General features: G+C 38.6%; 1 protein-coding gene across 8 annotated transcripts in view; it reads left to right on the top strand.

The window, feature by feature from the left end:
* The window catches only part of LOC120424954 (BUB3-interacting and GLEBS motif-containing protein ZNF207), a 35,766-nt gene that overhangs the window by 1,417 nt on the left and 15,590 nt on the right, over positions 1-18,759 (top strand). For 2 of the 8 annotated variants that reach the window (XM_039589270.1, XM_039589265.2), the window contains exons 2-6: positions 2,210-2,574; positions 2,722-2,962; positions 3,027-3,531; positions 10,654-10,815; positions 11,074-11,212. In XM_039589270.1, the coding sequence (XP_039445204.1) occupies positions 2,210-2,574; positions 2,722-2,962; positions 3,027-3,531; positions 10,654-10,815; positions 11,074-11,212 (1,412 nt within the window). Of the gene's footprint in view, positions 1-2,209; positions 2,575-2,721; positions 2,963-3,026; positions 3,532-10,650; positions 10,816-11,073; positions 11,213-11,482; positions 11,819-18,024; positions 18,277-18,759 lie in introns of those variants that run through there. The other 6 variants (XR_005606448.2, XM_039589271.2, XM_039589266.2 and 3 more) reach the window with 6 other exon arrangements.

Genomic DNA, 18,759 nt, shown 5'->3' on the forward strand with positions numbered 1-18,759 from the left:
TTTATAGGACTTGATAAAAAATCTAGATATGTAGGTTGGACATTTTTATTTTACCAAAAAAAAACTAATAATGTGGGGAAAACATCAACCACCTTAAGGTGGATTAACACTTGTAGCACCAACGGGGTCAAAACTTACGCGAAGCACCAAGGTCCAAAAAGTTGGAAATGCAACATAATCCGGCTGTATCTCGGCAAAAAATTAACCGATTTGGATGATATGGAGATTGGGTCATACAAATTTCAGCATTTTTGTATGACCCAATCCCAATATAATGGGTCCGGACATAGTTTTCATACAGATAAGTGAGATTAAGCTTAACAAAATTGCATCAAAACAATTCACTTCACTCACTAAAGGAGTCCGATTTGTCGCAAAGATCCAACTCTTTGTTTTTCTTCTCTTGCGATGCACATTTCTGCCCATTGGAACCTTCCAGCACTTTCAGGATCACAGATCGGTGTTTTGTTGTTCTGGTTTTGGGCTTTTAACATCTTAGGAATACAGTTTGCTTATAAATGTGTTCTTCATGCTATTGTGATAGCCAACACTAAAAGGAAAAAACGACACAAGGCCCAGCAATTTGAACATACTTAAAGAACTGTTTATGTTTGAAATTTTTGGTAAATTCATAAACATAAAAACATTGGAGTCGGTCAATTTCACATTACAAAACTTTAAGTAGAAGTGCCCATGTTCAGAATATCGGAAAAAGCACAAAAAATATTACGAAGTCATTGGACCAATTCTCTACGAAATCGGTATTTTTTCTTTAATTTTAATTTTTGTATTTTTTAATCCGGCTGAAACTTTTTTGGTGCCTTCGGTATGCCCAAAGAAGCCATTTTGCATCATTAGTTTGTCCATATAATTTTCCATACAAATTTGGCAGATGGCCATACAAAAATGATGCATGAAAATTAAAAAAACTGTATCTTTTGAAGGAATTTTTTTATCGATTTGGTGTTTTCGGCAAAGTTTAAGGTATAGATACGGACTACACTGAAAAAAATTATACACAGTAAAAAAAATGGTGATTTTTTATTTAACTTTTTGTCACTAAAACTTGATATGCAAAAAACACTACCTTTATTTTTTTATGTTTTATATGTTTTAGAGGCTATGCCCTTTTAAAATGTTAGTCTTGGTTTAAAAAAATTGAAAATATTTTTTTTCGAAAAGATCGGTCAATTTCACGAATGTTTCATATTTTAACATTGTAAATCGGGTGGTTTGTTTGGGTGAGACTTAAAAAATAAGTGCACTTAATCAATATTTCCTAAAAGTACTTTTTGATTGCAAATTTGATATTACATCGAAAAATGAAGTTGAAAAATTTGCGACCAGTATTTCGATTTTTTTTTAAATCAGTATTGATTAAAAAAATCATAACTCGGTTAAACATATTTTGCACAACCTGGAAATTTCTTAAAAGTTGGCATTTGATGTAATTTAAAACATATCAGAAAATAAAAAAATAAAAATAAAAATAGTGTTTTTTTTTGCAAATCAAGTTTTAGTGACAAAAAATAAAATAAAAAAATCATAATTTTTTTTACCGTGTTTATTTTTTTCCAGTGTAGTCCGTATGCATACCTACAACATTGCCGAGGTCATCAAATCGATCAAAAAATTCTTACAAAATATACAGATTTTTGAATTTTCATACATCATTTTTGTATGGACAGCTGCCAAATTTGTATGGAAAATTATATGGACAAACTAATGATGCAAAATGGCTTCTTTGGGCTTACCGAAGGCACCAAAAAAGTTTCACACGTCGAACGAAAAAAAAATACCGGATACAGGTCGTTAACGTTGGGGTCTCAAAATTGACTTTCTCCGGTCGTTGCAAGTTTCCGGTTGCCACAGAAAAAACAACCGTCGGTTTCGGAAAGGGGACGCCCTAAGCATTCATTTGAAACTAAGATAACAAGGTTTGACCAAAAAGAACCTAACGAACATTTTGCTTAGATCTTAATCAACAATATAACTGACATGCATTAAAAACCGTACTTTCAGATTTCCCATAAACTTTCTTTTACTGTGATAAATCTTATAGAATATGTGTTACTGAATTACAAATTTTAAAAAAACCTTAACATACACTTTTCTTAAAAGATCAATAAATTAAAAAATATTCAAATGCTTGAGAACCACTGCTTCTAACACTTTTCCATTCTGGTTCTTCTTTCTTGTCTTCTTCCAGGTACTGCAACCGCGAGTTCGACGACGAGAAGATCCTGGTGCAGCACCAGAAGGCCAAACACTTCAAGTGTCACATCTGCCACAAGAAGCTGTACACGGGGCCGGGGCTGTCGATCCACTGCATGCAGGTGCACAAGGAGTCGATCGACAAGGTGCCCAACTCGCTGCCCAATCGGTCCAACATCGAGATCGAAATTTATGGCATGGAGGGCATCCCGCCGGACGACATCCGCGAGCACGAGCGGCAAAAGAACGGAAACGGCGGGGGTGGAGGTGGAGGTGGGGGAGGCGGAGGATCTGGAGCGGGGGGAAATAGGTCCGACTCGGACGACGATGAACCGGTGGGGAAGAAGCCGAAGGCGGAAGGTGAGTGGGTTCTGTTGTGTTTTGTTTTTGCATGTGGGGTGGGAAGTTTGTTATTTCGGTGTTTGAATAATCGATATTTACATCGCGCTGTAAGTCGGTCAATCGTCTGTCTGTAAACTAACACGGTTCTTATTCAATTTCTTGTAGCTCCCGTTTCACAAGGCCTGGTGATGCCCCCGAACATGATGACGCCGCACCTGCCCTACGGAATGAACCCGATGATGGCGGCCCAGATGGGCCACATGCCGTACATGGTCCCGCCCGGGATGCCCGGCATGATGCAGCAGATGATGGGTGGCCACCCGAGGCCACTGTTCCCGGCGGCGGCGTCCGCCACGACCATCTCCGCAAACCCCGCAATCAACAAGGCGACCTTCCCCGCGTACAGGTTAGTTTTCTGGGGCCCGTGTTTGACAATCTTGCATTTACCGATGCCCTCTCAATTCCCGCAGCAGTGCGACGATCAGCGCGCCACCGACGACAAACTCGGCGAATGCGGCCAACGCCAACGCGGTCGGCGGGGATGCCGCCAAATCCGCCGCCTCCTCTGTGATACCGGTGACCGGTACGACGTCCAAGATCGTGCACCCGCCGGAGGACCTCAGCCTGGAGGAGATCCGGGCGCGCAAACCGCAGTACCAGAAGAAGATCAGCCTGGCGACGCAGCAGCTGCTCCAGCAGAAGCACCAGGAAAAGCAGCAACAGCACGCGGCCGCAGCCGTGGCGGCAGCCAACGCGGCCGTCCAGCAGCAGCACGTCCAGCAGATGCAGGCGGCCGCGGCGCAACACCAAGCGCAGCAGGCGGCCGCCTTCAAGGCGTTCTCGTCGGCAGCCGCCGTCAGCGGGACGAACACGATAGTCACGAGCGGACCGGGCAAGGACAGCCGGCTAATGTCGCCCCACGAGGTAAGTCCCGAACCGCAACTTCATTTCACCAACACAAACACACCAGTTAACGTACGTACAGTTATTTATACACTTGCGAATTCATTTTCATACCTTTTATCAGTAGCATCACTATCATTTGGTTAGAATCTTAATTTGATTATTTTCTGTTTTTGTTTTATCTGTTTTCACTTGTTGTTACACACAATTCTTCATCGTAATCTGTTTGATTGTCTTGCCAAGTTGGTGCAAACGGCGAACATTCGTCGTTTTAGGTCGGAATTGTTTGACAAAAAAAGAAAAATTAAGTAGTAGTTTCCCGTTGGCCTGTTTTATAATGTAATTTTAAGTCATTCTCTCGACAACCACTACTACACATACTACAAAAATAAAATATCTCGTGCATGGGTGTGGTGGGGCGTAATCACAGTTTGTTTTTTGACCTTTTCTAATGCTTACGGTTTTTTAATACTATCTGCTTCAGTACCTACCATTTTATTGAAAAAAGGGGGAACGGGATGAGATAAATTGACCGTTTCAGTCGGTAACGAAGGTAAGCGGGGTTTGAAACTGTTGATTTTACTAAAAAGTTAGCAAATATATTAAATCACTGAATAAAAAAAATGCCCTTTTCATCAAAAACAGCAGCTTCCAGTGTGTCAAGTGTGCGAACTGCAATATGAAAACAATGGCAAATATCCGCGATTGTGCCGTAGAGGTAGCGCATATTTCGGAAATGTGAATCAACAGTAAATTGATTTGGGGTACTTCCTCGTAGCATTTTTCGATACTTTAATCATTGTTAAGTATCTGAGTCAAAGACTAAAATCGTTTGAAAAGATATGTTGGTCTCTGTATAAAAGTTATATTTTTTACTGGACCACTATTAACATAAAGTGATAAAATCAGGGTAGTTTTTCGTAGACATAACTGGGATGCCGTAAGTTTAGTAAATATCGAGGCTTAGCTTATTATTTACTAGGTCCTTTTAAGAACTAGTCCAGGTTAGGACCGAAAGTCTTGCATAAATATTTCTTTTGCTTCGTTGGCTTTATAGCGATTTGTTTTATGAGAGTCTTCACAGTTTTTGCAACTCCCCTTGAGTTGATAGTTTCTGGGGTTGCGTTGAGTACTTCTTCGAGAATTTCCGGTCACATCAGTGGGAGTCTTAGTACGACGACTCGGTAATTTCTTCAGGTGGGCTTGCACAATGCCAAAATCGTCGCTGGCACTTAGCTGTGCCCTTGAGGTGACAGTTCTTGCACAAAAAAAAAAAAATCAATTCCAGAAATCGTGAATTGTGTTCATGAATTTGAAAACCACAAACTAATATATTGATACTCATTTAAATAAATACCCTCGTGGTTCTCAAATTCCGAAAGCAGGTTATGCGGTGAAGCTGATAGCCTTAGCCAACCTCCCGTGGTCGAGTGGTTACGGGATCCGCCTAACAAGCGGAAGGTCAGAGGTTCAATCCTCGGGTGGCAGATTTGGAGCTTTGGTCATCCCGCAAAATCAGTACAGGTTTTTCTTTCCCTGCTGTCTGCGCTTTGGAGAAACCTCGAGTTAGTCAAAAATGGACTACTCGGCGAAGAGCTCCAATGCCAACTGACGACAGTCGGGTCAATACGAGAGAGCCGAAAAAACTGATGACAAAGGGGAGAGATCTAAAAATAGCCAACAGGGAACGCTCCAGTCCCCGTCCGTCCTCATCATAAGAAGTTGGACATCAACAGCCTGCGAGCCACAACAATTCTTCAAAAGATCTGTGCACTTCGGAAGATAGTTGACTGGCCAACTAGCCGAAGATGCGCTAACAGATACGATGAGTGTTCGGACTCAAAAAACACGAGAGGAGAATTCTTCCTTTCGCACAACCACGCTTCAACGCACTGCGTTCAGGCGCACTCTACCAGTGTATATGTGCATTGGAAAAAAGACTGTAAACAGATTCTTGATTCTTCTCAATAAGATTCGAGCAAAAATTGCAGCCTTAAGAGTATAACAGGGAATCACAAAAGATAGTACGGTCGAGGTGAACTAATCCCAATATCTGCCCACAACGCGGACAAAAAAAAAGCTGATAGCCGCAACTGTTGAGAACGTGGTCAGATACAAACAAGATCGCGCCGAAATGGAACAGCTGTTCCGGCAGAACGAGATGCGAAAGTTCTATGAGAGGGTTAACCGGTCCCGCAAGGGCTATGCGCCGCAAGCCAAAACTCACGCTGCTGGCTAACAGTTCCCGAAGAAGGAGATCATACAGCTAAAGAAAAACAAGGCCGCCGGTAAAGATCGGTCACCCGGTGAGCTCTTCAAATATGGAGGAGAGCAGTTTGCGAAGGCGATCCACTTGGTGATTTCTAAGATCTGGGGGAAGAAGAATGGATAGATGGTGTCGTGTGTCCCATCTACAAAAAGGGCGATAAGCTGGACTGCGGCAACTACCGCGGCATCACGCTTATCAACGCGGCCTATAAAATTCTCTCCCAGATCCTCTGCCGTCTGCTGACACCGTACGCACGGTGGTTTACTATCAAGCGGGGTTTACTGGCGCTCGCGCCACCACGGACCAAACTTTCTCGCTCCGGCAGATCCTCGAGAAATGCCGTGAGAACAACGTACCCACACATCACATCTTCATTGATTTCAAGGCAGCGTACGATACAGTCGACCGCGAACAGCTATGGCAGATCATGCACGAGAATGGATTTCCGGACAAACTGACTCGGCTGATCAAGGCTACCTTGGATCGTGTGATGTGTCACGTGCGGGTGGCTGGGGAGCTAGCGGATCCCTTCCAATCGCATCAAGGGTGACGGCTTATCCAATGCGCTGTTAAACATCGGACTTGAGCGAGGTGTGCGAAGAGCGTGTATAGACACGAGAGGCACGATATGCAACAGGACAGTCCAACTTCTTGCTTATGCGGACGACATTGATATTATAGCGAGAGACCTAGAGACGGTGACAAGGGTTTACACCGCCTTGAATAGGCAAGTAGGACGAATTGGATTGGCCATGAATACGACGAAAACAAAGTACATGCGAGGGAAGGGCACAAAGGACGACTTAGATAGTTTGAAAACAGTAGTAGGGTAGGGTAGTCATCAATGAGACACTTTTGGTTTTCAACTTTCAACGATTTTTCTAATTTTTTCATCAGCATGTTTTAATGAGCTTTTAGATGCATTATCTTTCTTTTAATGTGTTCTATCATTGACCAAAATATGAGATCGATCCGACATCTACAGCCAGAGTTATTCAACTGTCTCATTGTAGACGCACTTGGCAGGAACAATGAGACAGCTGGGGAACAATGAGACACTCTACGAAAATCAACATTTTTCTAGCAAAACATCATGTTTTTGTATTGTTCCATTGCAGGTGACTTGCCTTGAACATTTTAGAGCAATTTTGCCAACATGAAACTTTTAATAACAAAAGTTACACTAAAAAGTATTTAAATTTTGTAAAATCCATATATTAATACCAAATAACTTTGTATTTTTGGTTAAATGAAGTTTAAACTCTATAAATATGCCAAAAATCACTTTTAATTCATGTTTTGAAAGATTTCCATCGATTTTGAAAAGTTTATTGAAGAAAAATCAAAGTGTCTCATTGTTACCCATGGGCTGAAATGAGTGGGGAACAATGAGACAGTCCTGGATTCTGGGTGTATTCTAAATTTTGGCCAAATCTAATGAAAGGACATTGTAGCCCAACTTAATCCCTATGGAACGTCGAAAAACATTTGAAGAAATATTAGTTTTGGTGTAAATGGCAGCCTACAAGCGAAAAAGTATTTTTTGTCCATGATTTACTTTTACACCCCAGAATCAAACATTTATGAATTACTTTTCAAGGGAGCGTCCATAACCAAAGCCACTTATATGGCAGACGTGTATTCAGTAGACACACCTTTCCCCCAAATATGAGCCTGATTGGTTGAAACTACGATTTGTGAGAGCCATTTTATCATTGTTCCCCGTGTCTCATTGATGACTACTCTACCCTATAAAAGGAAAACTGCAAACAGTTCGAACACTGTGTCACGTCACGGTGCACTAGACGATAACGTTCCCAAGACACAATGATGTTGAAAATTGCCCAAACTGCCTTCAGCTCAGACGGCGTTGTCGATCCTTTCTCGAGATGAACCAGGTACAGTTGATCACGATACTTGATGTCCTTGTTGTGTCTCGTCATCTTGAAGACTTCGATCACGTTCAACTTAAGAGTTTTGAGCTCTTCTTTCAGCACACTCACATCCATGTCGTACAGGCCTCGGAGGACCTGTTTCATGGGGCGTTTACCTGGTGTTGGGGACCTGGTTGCCTTCGATAAGTGGTCCGTGGTTCCGTTGGTAGGTCCCAACATAGACCGATGGTAGATTGGGCGCAGATCCGTCTGCGCACACACACACACTGTTTGAGGAGGTCCAATTAGTCCGCGGGAACGACTCCCCGGGCTTCCGGGTGACGGTTTCGTGGTCACCGCATTAAATAAAACACGCGAATTATCGTAAACTACACGAATTCCAACAAGAACGTTTATTTCTTAGGACTGTACAAAATTTACAAGCGCCGCGCCGCGGGCGCGACGGTCACCCCGTGACCTTTCCCCTTTGGGGACCTTTTTCCAACTTAAGTTTAGTTCTGTTTCGTAGGATCGCTGAACCTAGTGCGATGTTTTCATCCTCGGCTAGAGAGAGTGTTCTAGGAGAGAGTTCTCTCCGCTCAGTCTACCGAAACTCTCAACAAATGACCCCCGGTCATTGATGATCGTTTGAGTTTGGTCCAGTGGAGATCAACCTGACTCTCCAACACCTGGATCGTCATGGCTGTAGTATTCAATCTTTGTGTTGTTCAAGAAATCCCGAACGTATTTGTAATCCTTTCTGCTAGGCAGCAGAATTTTGAGTCCATCAGCACACAAACGAATGGAAGCTCGTAAAGCACCAGATTTGATAAATCCGGTGAGCCACTTTCGCACCGAATCCGATGACGATGTTTTCACAAAAATGGGTGGCAAGTTTTCCCGTCGTTCAATTTCTTCCTTCTCGCTCACGTCCACAGGGAGGGTAGCGAACTGGTTTCCAGACGAATTTTGAGCGTCCTTGCTCAAACTGCCTGGCTTTGCAGGTAGCGCTTCGGCATTCTTTAGCTTCTTCAAATCTGCCGATCCTGCTGGTGAGGATCGCCCGTGGGACCGCCTCTTTTTCTTGCCGTGAGGCATTTTTTGCACTTTTAGCACTTTTCAGGAGCTAATATCGAGGAGTACCTCACTGATTGGTGGTCCACAAAGGAATGTTTCTTGTGCCTTGAAGACTTGAATCCAGTTAAGTTTAAGTCTTTAAAAGTTGAGAAAAGCTATGATAAATAGTCCTAAAATAGTTTTGATTTATGTGAATTTTCGATTCTATCCCATTCCCTAGAATCAATTTATTTCAGGATTGAGTCCGTATGTTCAATAATTTTGGAATAAGAAGACAACAACTTCCTTGTTTTCTGTGTACATCATTGGCCATGTTTGTTCTAGAAAAACATTCAAATCTTGATTCAGAAAGTATCAATCAATAAATGGTTTTCTTTATGTTGTTTGTAGAAGCATTTTACATATCGTTATTATTTTTTCATTTCAATTTACTATTTCTGGACCCTGAATTCAGTAATTTGACAGTTATTGCTCTAAGAGTGAAGGACACCTTCTACCACCTTAAAGGGAAAATTCAAAATGTGTCAGCAGTTATCACAATAAAAGCGAAATCTAAACATTTCACACTTTAAAACTGATCACTTTTCGAAATGAAGTTCATTACGAAATAAAAAAAAAAACTTTCCGGGAAATGGGTCATTCTAGGTAAAGGACCAATCCTGGGAATGGAATAGAACCGGGGTTGTCCAATGACATCAAACTTTTCATAAAGTATAATTTAGCATAAGCATAGGTGCCCACCCGCAGTTGCTACTCCGTTATTGACCAGGACCTCCAGAAGTTACATCCACGAGCCGTGGAAGATAAGTGGGAGCTATCTTTCCTCGCTTCGCAACTTCTCAAAGGCCCCTATCATGCTGATCAATACCGGCGCCGGCCACGACCAGTGGTAGGGTCACGGGGAAGTGGATGGGAATGTTAGTCCAATACTTGAGTGATAGAGACCGCCCAATCGACTGCATCTCCGACAAAGTATCACATGAGTTTTGAGGGGGTTAATAGATGGGTATGAGGTCAGGATTCACGAGTGGCAGTGATGTGACCATGAACATTTTGTTTATGGGTTGAAAATTTTAAATCTTAGGCAGCCGGCTGCGGAAAGATAGATAATTGATTATTTAAAAAGTTTTTTTTAACGAACGCGTGCCAGTCGAGCAGTAGTGCTATGAGCTGGACTTATCAGTATATTTTTTCTGTTATTACAATTTAGATAACGCGAGCAAATTTCAAAAATAGTAAATAAATGACGCTTTACTCTTCATGAAATCGATAGTTTGATGAGTTGATACTAAAACTGCCAGTTGGAATAAATTTTTACGATCATTTACGACGAAAATTATCGCGAAAAAACAGGACTGCGCGTTCCCAGAAGCACTGCACTTATGATCATTTCATAAAGTATAATTTAGGAAGAGAAATTGAACATGTTGAACACAAGATAAGATACACATAACAAAAATCATGGAAATATTACATCTGAAAAAGGGGTACATTTTTGATGTCAGAACACATGACACATTGTGTTCATGTGGAAAATCTCTGGAAATGTGAATTTTACCACTTTTCTGGTGTATTGTCACTTTTCCAGTATAAAAAGAGATCATTAGATAATTTAAGGTAATATTCAACCTTCCAAAATCACACCTTCTAAATTTACACAATTTTGTAAAATGTATTTGAGAATAGAAGTTAATCCTTGAAAAACATATGAAAATTCAATCAAACAGATTTCAGTTAATTTCGTTACTCTTTTAAGTTCCATGCACTTTGTTATTATTTCCCGAAAGGTTTTATTTTATTTTTTCAAACATCAACACTCACAAAATCACTCAAGTTTCAGCAGAAATAAAAATGTTTAAAAAAACACAAACACACCCAGATCAATATCAACAAAACAGTCTTGTATTTGTGTCTTACTATTTGTCTCTCCCTTCAACAAAACCCAACCCCCAAACACGCCCAAAACCAAAGCAGCAGGCAGCGGTCATAGCCCACGCCCAGGCTGCCGCCGCCAACCACCAAAAGCAGATCGACGAACTGAACCGGGCCGCGATGATCCAACGGATACAGGCGGCCAACCAAGCGGCGGCCGTCTCAGCAGCGGCCGCCGCCCGACCCGGAGTACCGATTGGAATGGTCAGTTATCTAGTGTCCCCCTCTTTTCCCCCCTGGGGGGTGTGTCTCTCAGTATGTTTGTGTGAATGTGTGTGTATTGTGGATTTAGATCGATTGTTGTATGTGTGTGTGTTAGTTGCATCTCTAATAACAAATTAGAAATTAACATAGACTAGAAAGTGTGCGTTTTTTTAAAACTGTTTGAATTACTAACAAAGGGTAAAGCTAGAAGGAAGCTGCAATTTGTTGATTCTAACAATGTTTTTTGTTGACTTGCAGGTACCGATGTCGTTGAATCCCCAGATGCAACTGATGCCTCCGATGATGCGACAAGGGTTGGCGATCGGTCCGCCCGGTGCCGCCCTAATCGGCGGAAACATGCTCCGCCCAGGTCATCCGCAGATGGGCATTGGTCCAGGTAGGTACAACAACCACTTCTATCGAAGATAGAGCTCTCACACCTTGCGCCAACACCAATACTACAACAGTAGCAACAACAAAATAAAAAAAAGGAGTCTGTCATGCGCGAAAGGAGTTCGACTCAACAAAAAAACACAACATCCAATTCAACAATTCACACTACCCTCCCCCAAACACACCCACACATTCTCTCTAGATTATATTGATACTTATTAAAATATTTTACATCTATATTTTTTTTATTTTCACATTTTCCTCTTTAAAAAAGTGTAAACGTAAACAAAAACAAAAGACTTATGAAAAGATAATCATATACAAGTAGGATTTGTAATATAGACGCGCCAGACAAGCAAGTCCAATTTCAATAGGCACCTTATATATTAACACATATGTAACACAAACACTCAAACAAACGTGCATTCAATTTCAACCATTTTAGTTTTTAGTGCGTGCGTGTGTGCGTGTAAGCATTACAGCAATTTCATTGTATATGGTAGATCTAACACAAACACACCCACAAATACATTGTGAAAACATCAATCACGCACACATAAAGCACCCCAACACACCCAACCATTCGAATAAAAGCGCTCCCCTTCTTGTATTTATCGTGTTTGTTCAACCACCTCCACAAATACATGCCCATGCCCAACTTCGTGTGTGTATGTGTGTGCGCGTGACTCCAATGAGACTTAATTTGAACTGCATTATGCCATAGTGATGTAAGAAAAAAAGGTTGTAACTTCGATTCGAACAATTTTCAGTTTTATTTGCTTGCTTGAAATAAATTTCGGTTTCTTTTTTCGTTTGTTTTAACCAGAGCGCCTTCCTTTCTCGATAAATGTTAGCGTTAGTTTCTACTATCTTTATTCTCTTTGATTTTGCCTAAAATACAGCTTTTACAACATACTCTTTATTGTTTTGTAACGTATTGTAAACCACAGAAAAAGTAACTTAGAATACAGCTTGAAGTTTGCAGTCGTATTCGCGATGGCAAATGTGAAACAACTAAAACTGTCGTTTTTTTTTCTTCTTCAGTATTGAAAACAAATCCATACTCAGTATAAATATAGGCATTCGGTGCCCTCTCCACGTGCCATACCTTCACACCTAGGAGACCCGGGAGGCGGAGTCTTGTCTCAAAAAGAACGACACACGCCTGTGTTACGTCGATTCCGTTTTTTTCATTCTCGTTGTTGCTACGAAGCCATAGCTTTCGTTCTGCTCAGGGCTGTGAATGTTTCGGCTTAGAGCGATTCCATGTCAAGTAGGGAATCAGTTGTACCGGACCCTCTCCGATTTTAATGAAACTTTGTAGACATGTAATCCTACGCTTAGGTAAGCCATTTGTGTGCATATGGAACCAGATTCACTCGATAATGACATTTGAGAAGGGCGTAAGTGTTTTAAATATTTTTGTATTTCGTAATTTAAATATTTCTATATCTCGAAGCGTATCAAAAATTGGTCAAAGACAAACTTGTTGGAAATTTTACGGGCTTTCCAAGAAAAAATACACTGAAAGAAAAAAACACGTCACTTTCATGAGAATTTTTTGATTTTAAAGTTTAAAAGTCAATTTTGAAGGTGAGCCCACGGTTTTTTTCGCTCAATTTTTTTTTTTGTGAAAATAGCCTAAGATGTTACAAAAATACTCACGAAAGATGCAGGATGGAGCAACCCACCTAAAGAAATACAAAAATCATTCACTGAAACTGTTTTTTTTTTTTTGCTCTAAACGTCAAAATTAAATCCGCTTAAATCATCAAAAAACGAGTTATTTCAAAAAGTGGTCAGCGACAATCTGATGAGAAATTGGACGAGCTTTCCGGTAAAAATATTCACGAGACTGAAAAATCAAGTCTGTCACATAGAAATTGTCAAAAATCATATTTTTTCAACATTGTTATTTTCAAGCCCGCTGTAACTTCACAAGGATTGGACTTAGAACAGTGTGGTCAATATTGAGAACTCAATGTAAAATTGTCTGGAGAATTGATTCCCGTGTTCGGTTTTTGAAAACTTTGAAGTTTAGAGCACTTAAAAAAACTGTTACAGTAAATGATTTTTGTATTTTGTAGTTTTTTAGGTGAGTTTCACCATCCTGCATTTTTCGTGAGTCTTTTTGTAACATCTTAGGCTATTTTCACAAAAAAAATGAACGAAAAAAAAACCGTGGGCTCACCTTCAAATTTGACTTTCAAACTTGAAAATAAAAAAAAAAAATCTCATGAAAGTGGCGTGTAAATAAAAGCCCGTAAAATTTCCTACAAGTTTGTCTTTGACCACTTTTTGATACGATGCAACGGCTTCGAGATACAGAAATATTTAAATTACGAATTACAAAAATATTTAAAACACTTACGCCCTTCTCAAATGTCATTATCGAGTGAAACTGGCTCCATATACACAAAAATGGCTTACATAAGCGTAGGATAACATGTCTACAAAGTTTCATTGAAATCGGAGAGGGTCAGGGTAAAAGTACCTAAAATGCAATTGCTCAAAAGATAAGCAAAAAATGTGCTTTTTATTTTTTTGCATTGCAAAAGTGACATCCCACATCAAAATGGCGGTATGCTAATCGTGAAGAAAATAATTCCGCAGTAATCAAAGAAGTAAACTAATTTGTGCAAATGGGGCAAAATTGATTTTTTTGTTCAACGAGATTTTTGCAAAGTTCTTTGTCTTATTGGTCATGTGTAACATAACCACCTAAATGTTGAGGCACTTTTCTAAGTTTAACGTCAAGTAGAACTGGGATTTTCTGGTTGCTTGATATATAAATCTGAAAAATCCAAATGGTTGGTGCACCATTCGATTCGAAATTTTATCAGGAATCTTCTGTTAAACCTCTAACAGCAACATTTCAAGCTAATTGTTAAAATAATTGAAGTATTTTTTACAACATTGACATAATTCTTGGAAATGCCAAGCCAAACGGGCGTTTCTCAATGCGGGTTTCAGATTTAAATTCTAACAATGCATAAAATTTAAAAAATCTGGATGTATTTGTTTTAAATAATTGCATGAAGTTTTATGCAATATTTTACCCACGAATGTGTTGCCCAGCAGTATGGGAAAACTGAAAGCTCATATATCCTTTCCACTTGACATCGGTCTGTTAGCCGAGCTAATGCCAGTGTATGAAAAAAGTAAAATTTTTGGAAAATATTAATACATTGGTTCAAACACGCTATTTCTCTTCCCTTGAAACATTGTCATCTCAACTATGAAATAGAAAATATGAAAATTTAGTAATTTTCAGATTTTTTGGATTGTTCATGGGTAATTCTCCGCCAACTCACACAGCAGTTGCCCCGACCCCTCTTCGATTTGCGTGAAACTTTGTCCTAAGGGGTAACTTTTGTCCCTGATCACGAATCCGAGGTCCGTTTTTTGATATCTCGTGACGGAGGGGCGGTACGACCCCTTCCATTTTTGCACATGCGAAAAAAGAGGTGTTTTTCAATAATTTGCAGCCTGAAACGGTGATGAGATAGAAATTTGGTGTCAAAGGGACTTTTATGTAAAATTAGACGCCCGATTTGATGGCGTAATCAGAATTCCGAAAAAACGTATTTTTCATCGAAAAAAACACTAAAAAAGTTTTAAAAATTCTCCCATTTTCCGTTACTCGACTGTAAAAAATTTTGGAACATGTCATTTTATGGGAAATTTAATGTACTTTTCGAATCTACATTGTCCCAGAAGGGTCATTTTTTCATTTAGAACAAAATTTTTCATTTTAAAATTTCGTGTTTTTTCTAACTTTGCAGGGTTATTTTTTAGAGTGTAACAATGTTCTACAAAGTTGTAGAGCAGACAATTACAAAAATTTTGATATACATACATAAGGGGTTTGCTTATAAACATCACAAGTTATCACGATTTTACGAAAAAAAGTTTTAAAAAAGTTGGTCGTCATCGATCATGGCCGTTCATGGTCACCCGCGACAGACACGGACGACGAAACAAAGAGAAACGCAAAAAGTAACTTTTTCAAAACTTTTTTTCGTAAAATCGCGATAACTTGTGATGTTTATAAGCAAACCCCTTATGTCTATATATCAAAATTTTTGTAATTGTCTGCTCTACAACTTTGCAGAACATTGTTACACTCTAAAAAATAACCCTGCAAAGTTAGAAAAAACACGAAATTTTAAAATGAAAAATTTTGTTCTAAATGAAAAAATGACCCTTCTGGGACAATGTAGATTCGAAAAGTACATTAAATTTCCCATAAAATGACATGTTCCAAAATTTTTTACAGTCGAGTAACGGAAAATGGGAGAATTTTTAAAACTTTTTTATTGTTTTTTTCGATGAAAAATACGTTTTTTCGGAATTCTGAGTACGTCATCAAATCGGGCGTCTAATTTTACATAAAAGTCCCTTTGATGCCAAATTTCTATCTCATCACCGTTTCAGGCTGCAAATTATTGAAAAACACCTCTTTTTTCGCATGTTCAAAAATGGAAGGGGTCGTACCGCCCCTCCGTCACGAGATATCAAAAAACGGACCTCGGATTCGTGATCAGGGACAAAAGTTACCCCTTAGGACAAAGTTTCACGCAAATCGAAGAGGGGTCGGGGCAACTTTTTCCGATTTCGTGTGAGTTGGTAGAGAATTACCCTCATGTAAAAATAAGAAAAATAATTAATCCGTCGTCAATGTTCTAGTTAAAGAGTCAAATATTTTGTTTGGATTTTTTTTTAATTTTGGTAATGTTTACGATTTTTTGAAAACATGTCAATTTTTCAATTTTTGTTTTCATTTTTCGGAAAATTAAATTTTAGCTTAATTGTGAGATCTAGACCATTGTGCTGTTGTAGCCAAAATTATCTATACTGTATTCAGGGTGGCCACTCAAGTCGGGAAATCGGGAAAGTCAGGAAAAAGTCGGGAATTCGTCAAAATCCGCCAAAAATCGGGAAAAAGTCGGGAATTTATGATTTTATGTCAAAAAGTCGGGAAAAGTCGGGAATTCTGAGCTTTTTTAACTCTTGAATAAATTTTGTAATATTTTGTACAATTTTCAAATTGAATTCACTCATTTCTGCTTTAGAAACTTACTTTAAATTTAAGGTTATTTTCACTATTTCAATATATTGAGTATGGAAAAGCTGTTTAAGACCTTTAAAATCTTTATGAATATTGGAGTCTTTCACACAGATTTTCAAAATATTTTTTTATGAATCAAATGATCGCTTTTAAATTTTGTTCACAAAACAAGAGGTAAAGTTGATGAAAAACTAATATAAAAATAGAGCGTAATGGCCAGCTTAGAATTATGATTCTATTCCATTTTGTCACATAATTGAATATTTGAAACAGGATTCGAACTTGAGTTTGGCAATAGTTTTTTTTGGGTAAATATTTGTAATTGTTTAACTAAATTCATTAAGTAATTTAAAATGTGTTTTTTCCAAATGTTGCCCTTGAACTTTTTTTTGTGAGTATGGGTAAATTACCTACCATAGATAAAGCTTGATTTTCAGTTTGCGGAAAATTTAAATATCGAATAAAATCCAAAATTGAAAAGATTTTTACGTTTTGAAAACATAAAGAAAATAATGAAATTGCAAAAAATAATTTTGAGTTCTTGCATAATTATTTTAAAAAAAATGTCTCTTCAAACAGTCGCTTAAAATAAGTGGGAAAGCATAAAATCATATCAAACTGAATTTTCATTGAAAAAAAAAATGGTAAACAAAGTCCTTTTTGCATCGTTATTCGACCTACTTACGAAAAACCAATATCAGAAATGCTCGAGATTGTTCATCTACACGTCCTTCATGCCCCAAACTTAAAAAAATGAAATGTTGTCTCATTTTCGACAAAAACTTAAATTAGTGTCAGAGGTCACGGTGGCTCTTACGGCTTTTTGAAAACTCACCCGAGATTTGTTGTTTAGTTTCTGTATTTTCAAAAAATGCCTATATTTGGATTTTTTTTAATTCATTGAGATTTTTTTTTCGGTGGTTAATATTGACTTTTCTTATAGAAAGTTTTTTGTTTGAAATCATTCTTTAGATAAGAAATGCCTATTATTTGAGCATTCTGGAAAAGTCTGGAAAAAAGTCGGGAAAAAGTCGGGAATTTGAAAATGGAATTTGAGTGGTCACCCTGTATACTTCATAGTTAAGGCCGATGCAAATATTTAAAAAAGTTTTTGTCCCTCGGCCCTGGCCGAGGTCAAGGGGGGGGGGGGCAAAAAAATAAAAAAATATAAAAATTTAAATAACAAGCCATAGTCTTCACATTTAAATGAAAAAAGTGTTTTAAAATGCATTTTACACTAGTTCAGTTGTTTTACAATCATTAGTTTTCAAAAAAATCTAAGATCTGACAAAAACAAAAATTGTATCGAAAAAAAAGATTTGGCATCGAAAATTTTCAAAAAATCTTAATAAACCCAAACATGCTAAAAATGATTTTAAACGCAGAAGAATGTATTTTAATTTGATTTCAGCTGGTTGCACTTGAATTTTCATTGAAATTTTGAAGTTTATTGTAAAAATATTTTTTTTGTCCCCTGATTTTTCGGGCCAATTTTGAAGGGGGGGGTGACAAAAACTTTTAAAAATATTTGTACCAGCCTAACAATGTCAAGCTCCGAAGTACAAATACAAATACATTTTAAAAAACCCGGGAAATTTGGTTAACTTCAACGTATACTTTAAAATAACGAATTTCGCATTGCGGGGATTTGAACTTCATTTATGTACTTTTTTTATGCAAATCGAAATAAATCTGCAACCCCATTGACGGCATCTCTCTCTTCACCTTGCTCGTTTACTCCCTAGGAATTATTTGAGTAAATCTTCCACCCTTTTTCGCACATCTGTAACGGGCAAACGCGCGTCCAGAAGCGGCTGACAAAAGAAAAAAAAACATTTTCAACCACAATTAAACAAAAATGCCAAAAAATACGAACTTACGCCCACACCCTCTATTTGATCCATGAAATCTACTACTACATCAAATCTACTACCACCACCAGAACAGTGAAAACAGACATACTTCGAAAACACCCCAACTCCATTTGTTGCAGCCATGTGAGTTTATGTCGACTTTCTACCAGTACTTGTTTTTTTTTCCTGTTGACTTGGTTTTTCTTTCTTTCTTTGTTGTGTTTACTCATCAACTGTAACTTTTCTAACACAATTTTCAACTTCCGGTTTTTGGTCGTTTTTAAAACTTTGCGTGTTTTGCGTGTGTTTCCTTTACTACACTTTACCATTCTAGTACCTCTTTTCTCTTACGCAAACAAATTTGTTTGTTTGTTCTTCTAGTTGTTGCTTTCCTGTTTTTTTTTTTTGGGTTAATCTTGGAGTGTTTGCGAGTTATCTAAACCAGAGTCTGATGATTCGTGAGTGTGGGTGTGTTCGTTCTTTTTGTACGGCCTAGTACACGAATTAATCCGGCAGAAGGGAGTGTACCCTCTGAGCAAATGGCTGTAAGTTTGACTTTATTTTCTACGGCAGAAATTTATCTCTACATCACTGTGGCATAATCAATGTTATCAAAACAAAACACAC

Source organism: Culex pipiens, chromosome 2 (genome assembly GCF_016801865.2).
Source record: "Culex pipiens pallens isolate TS chromosome 2, TS_CPP_V2, whole genome shotgun sequence".
In the NCBI taxonomy this organism is placed as follows: Eukaryota; Metazoa; Arthropoda; class Insecta; order Diptera; family Culicidae; genus Culex; species Culex pipiens.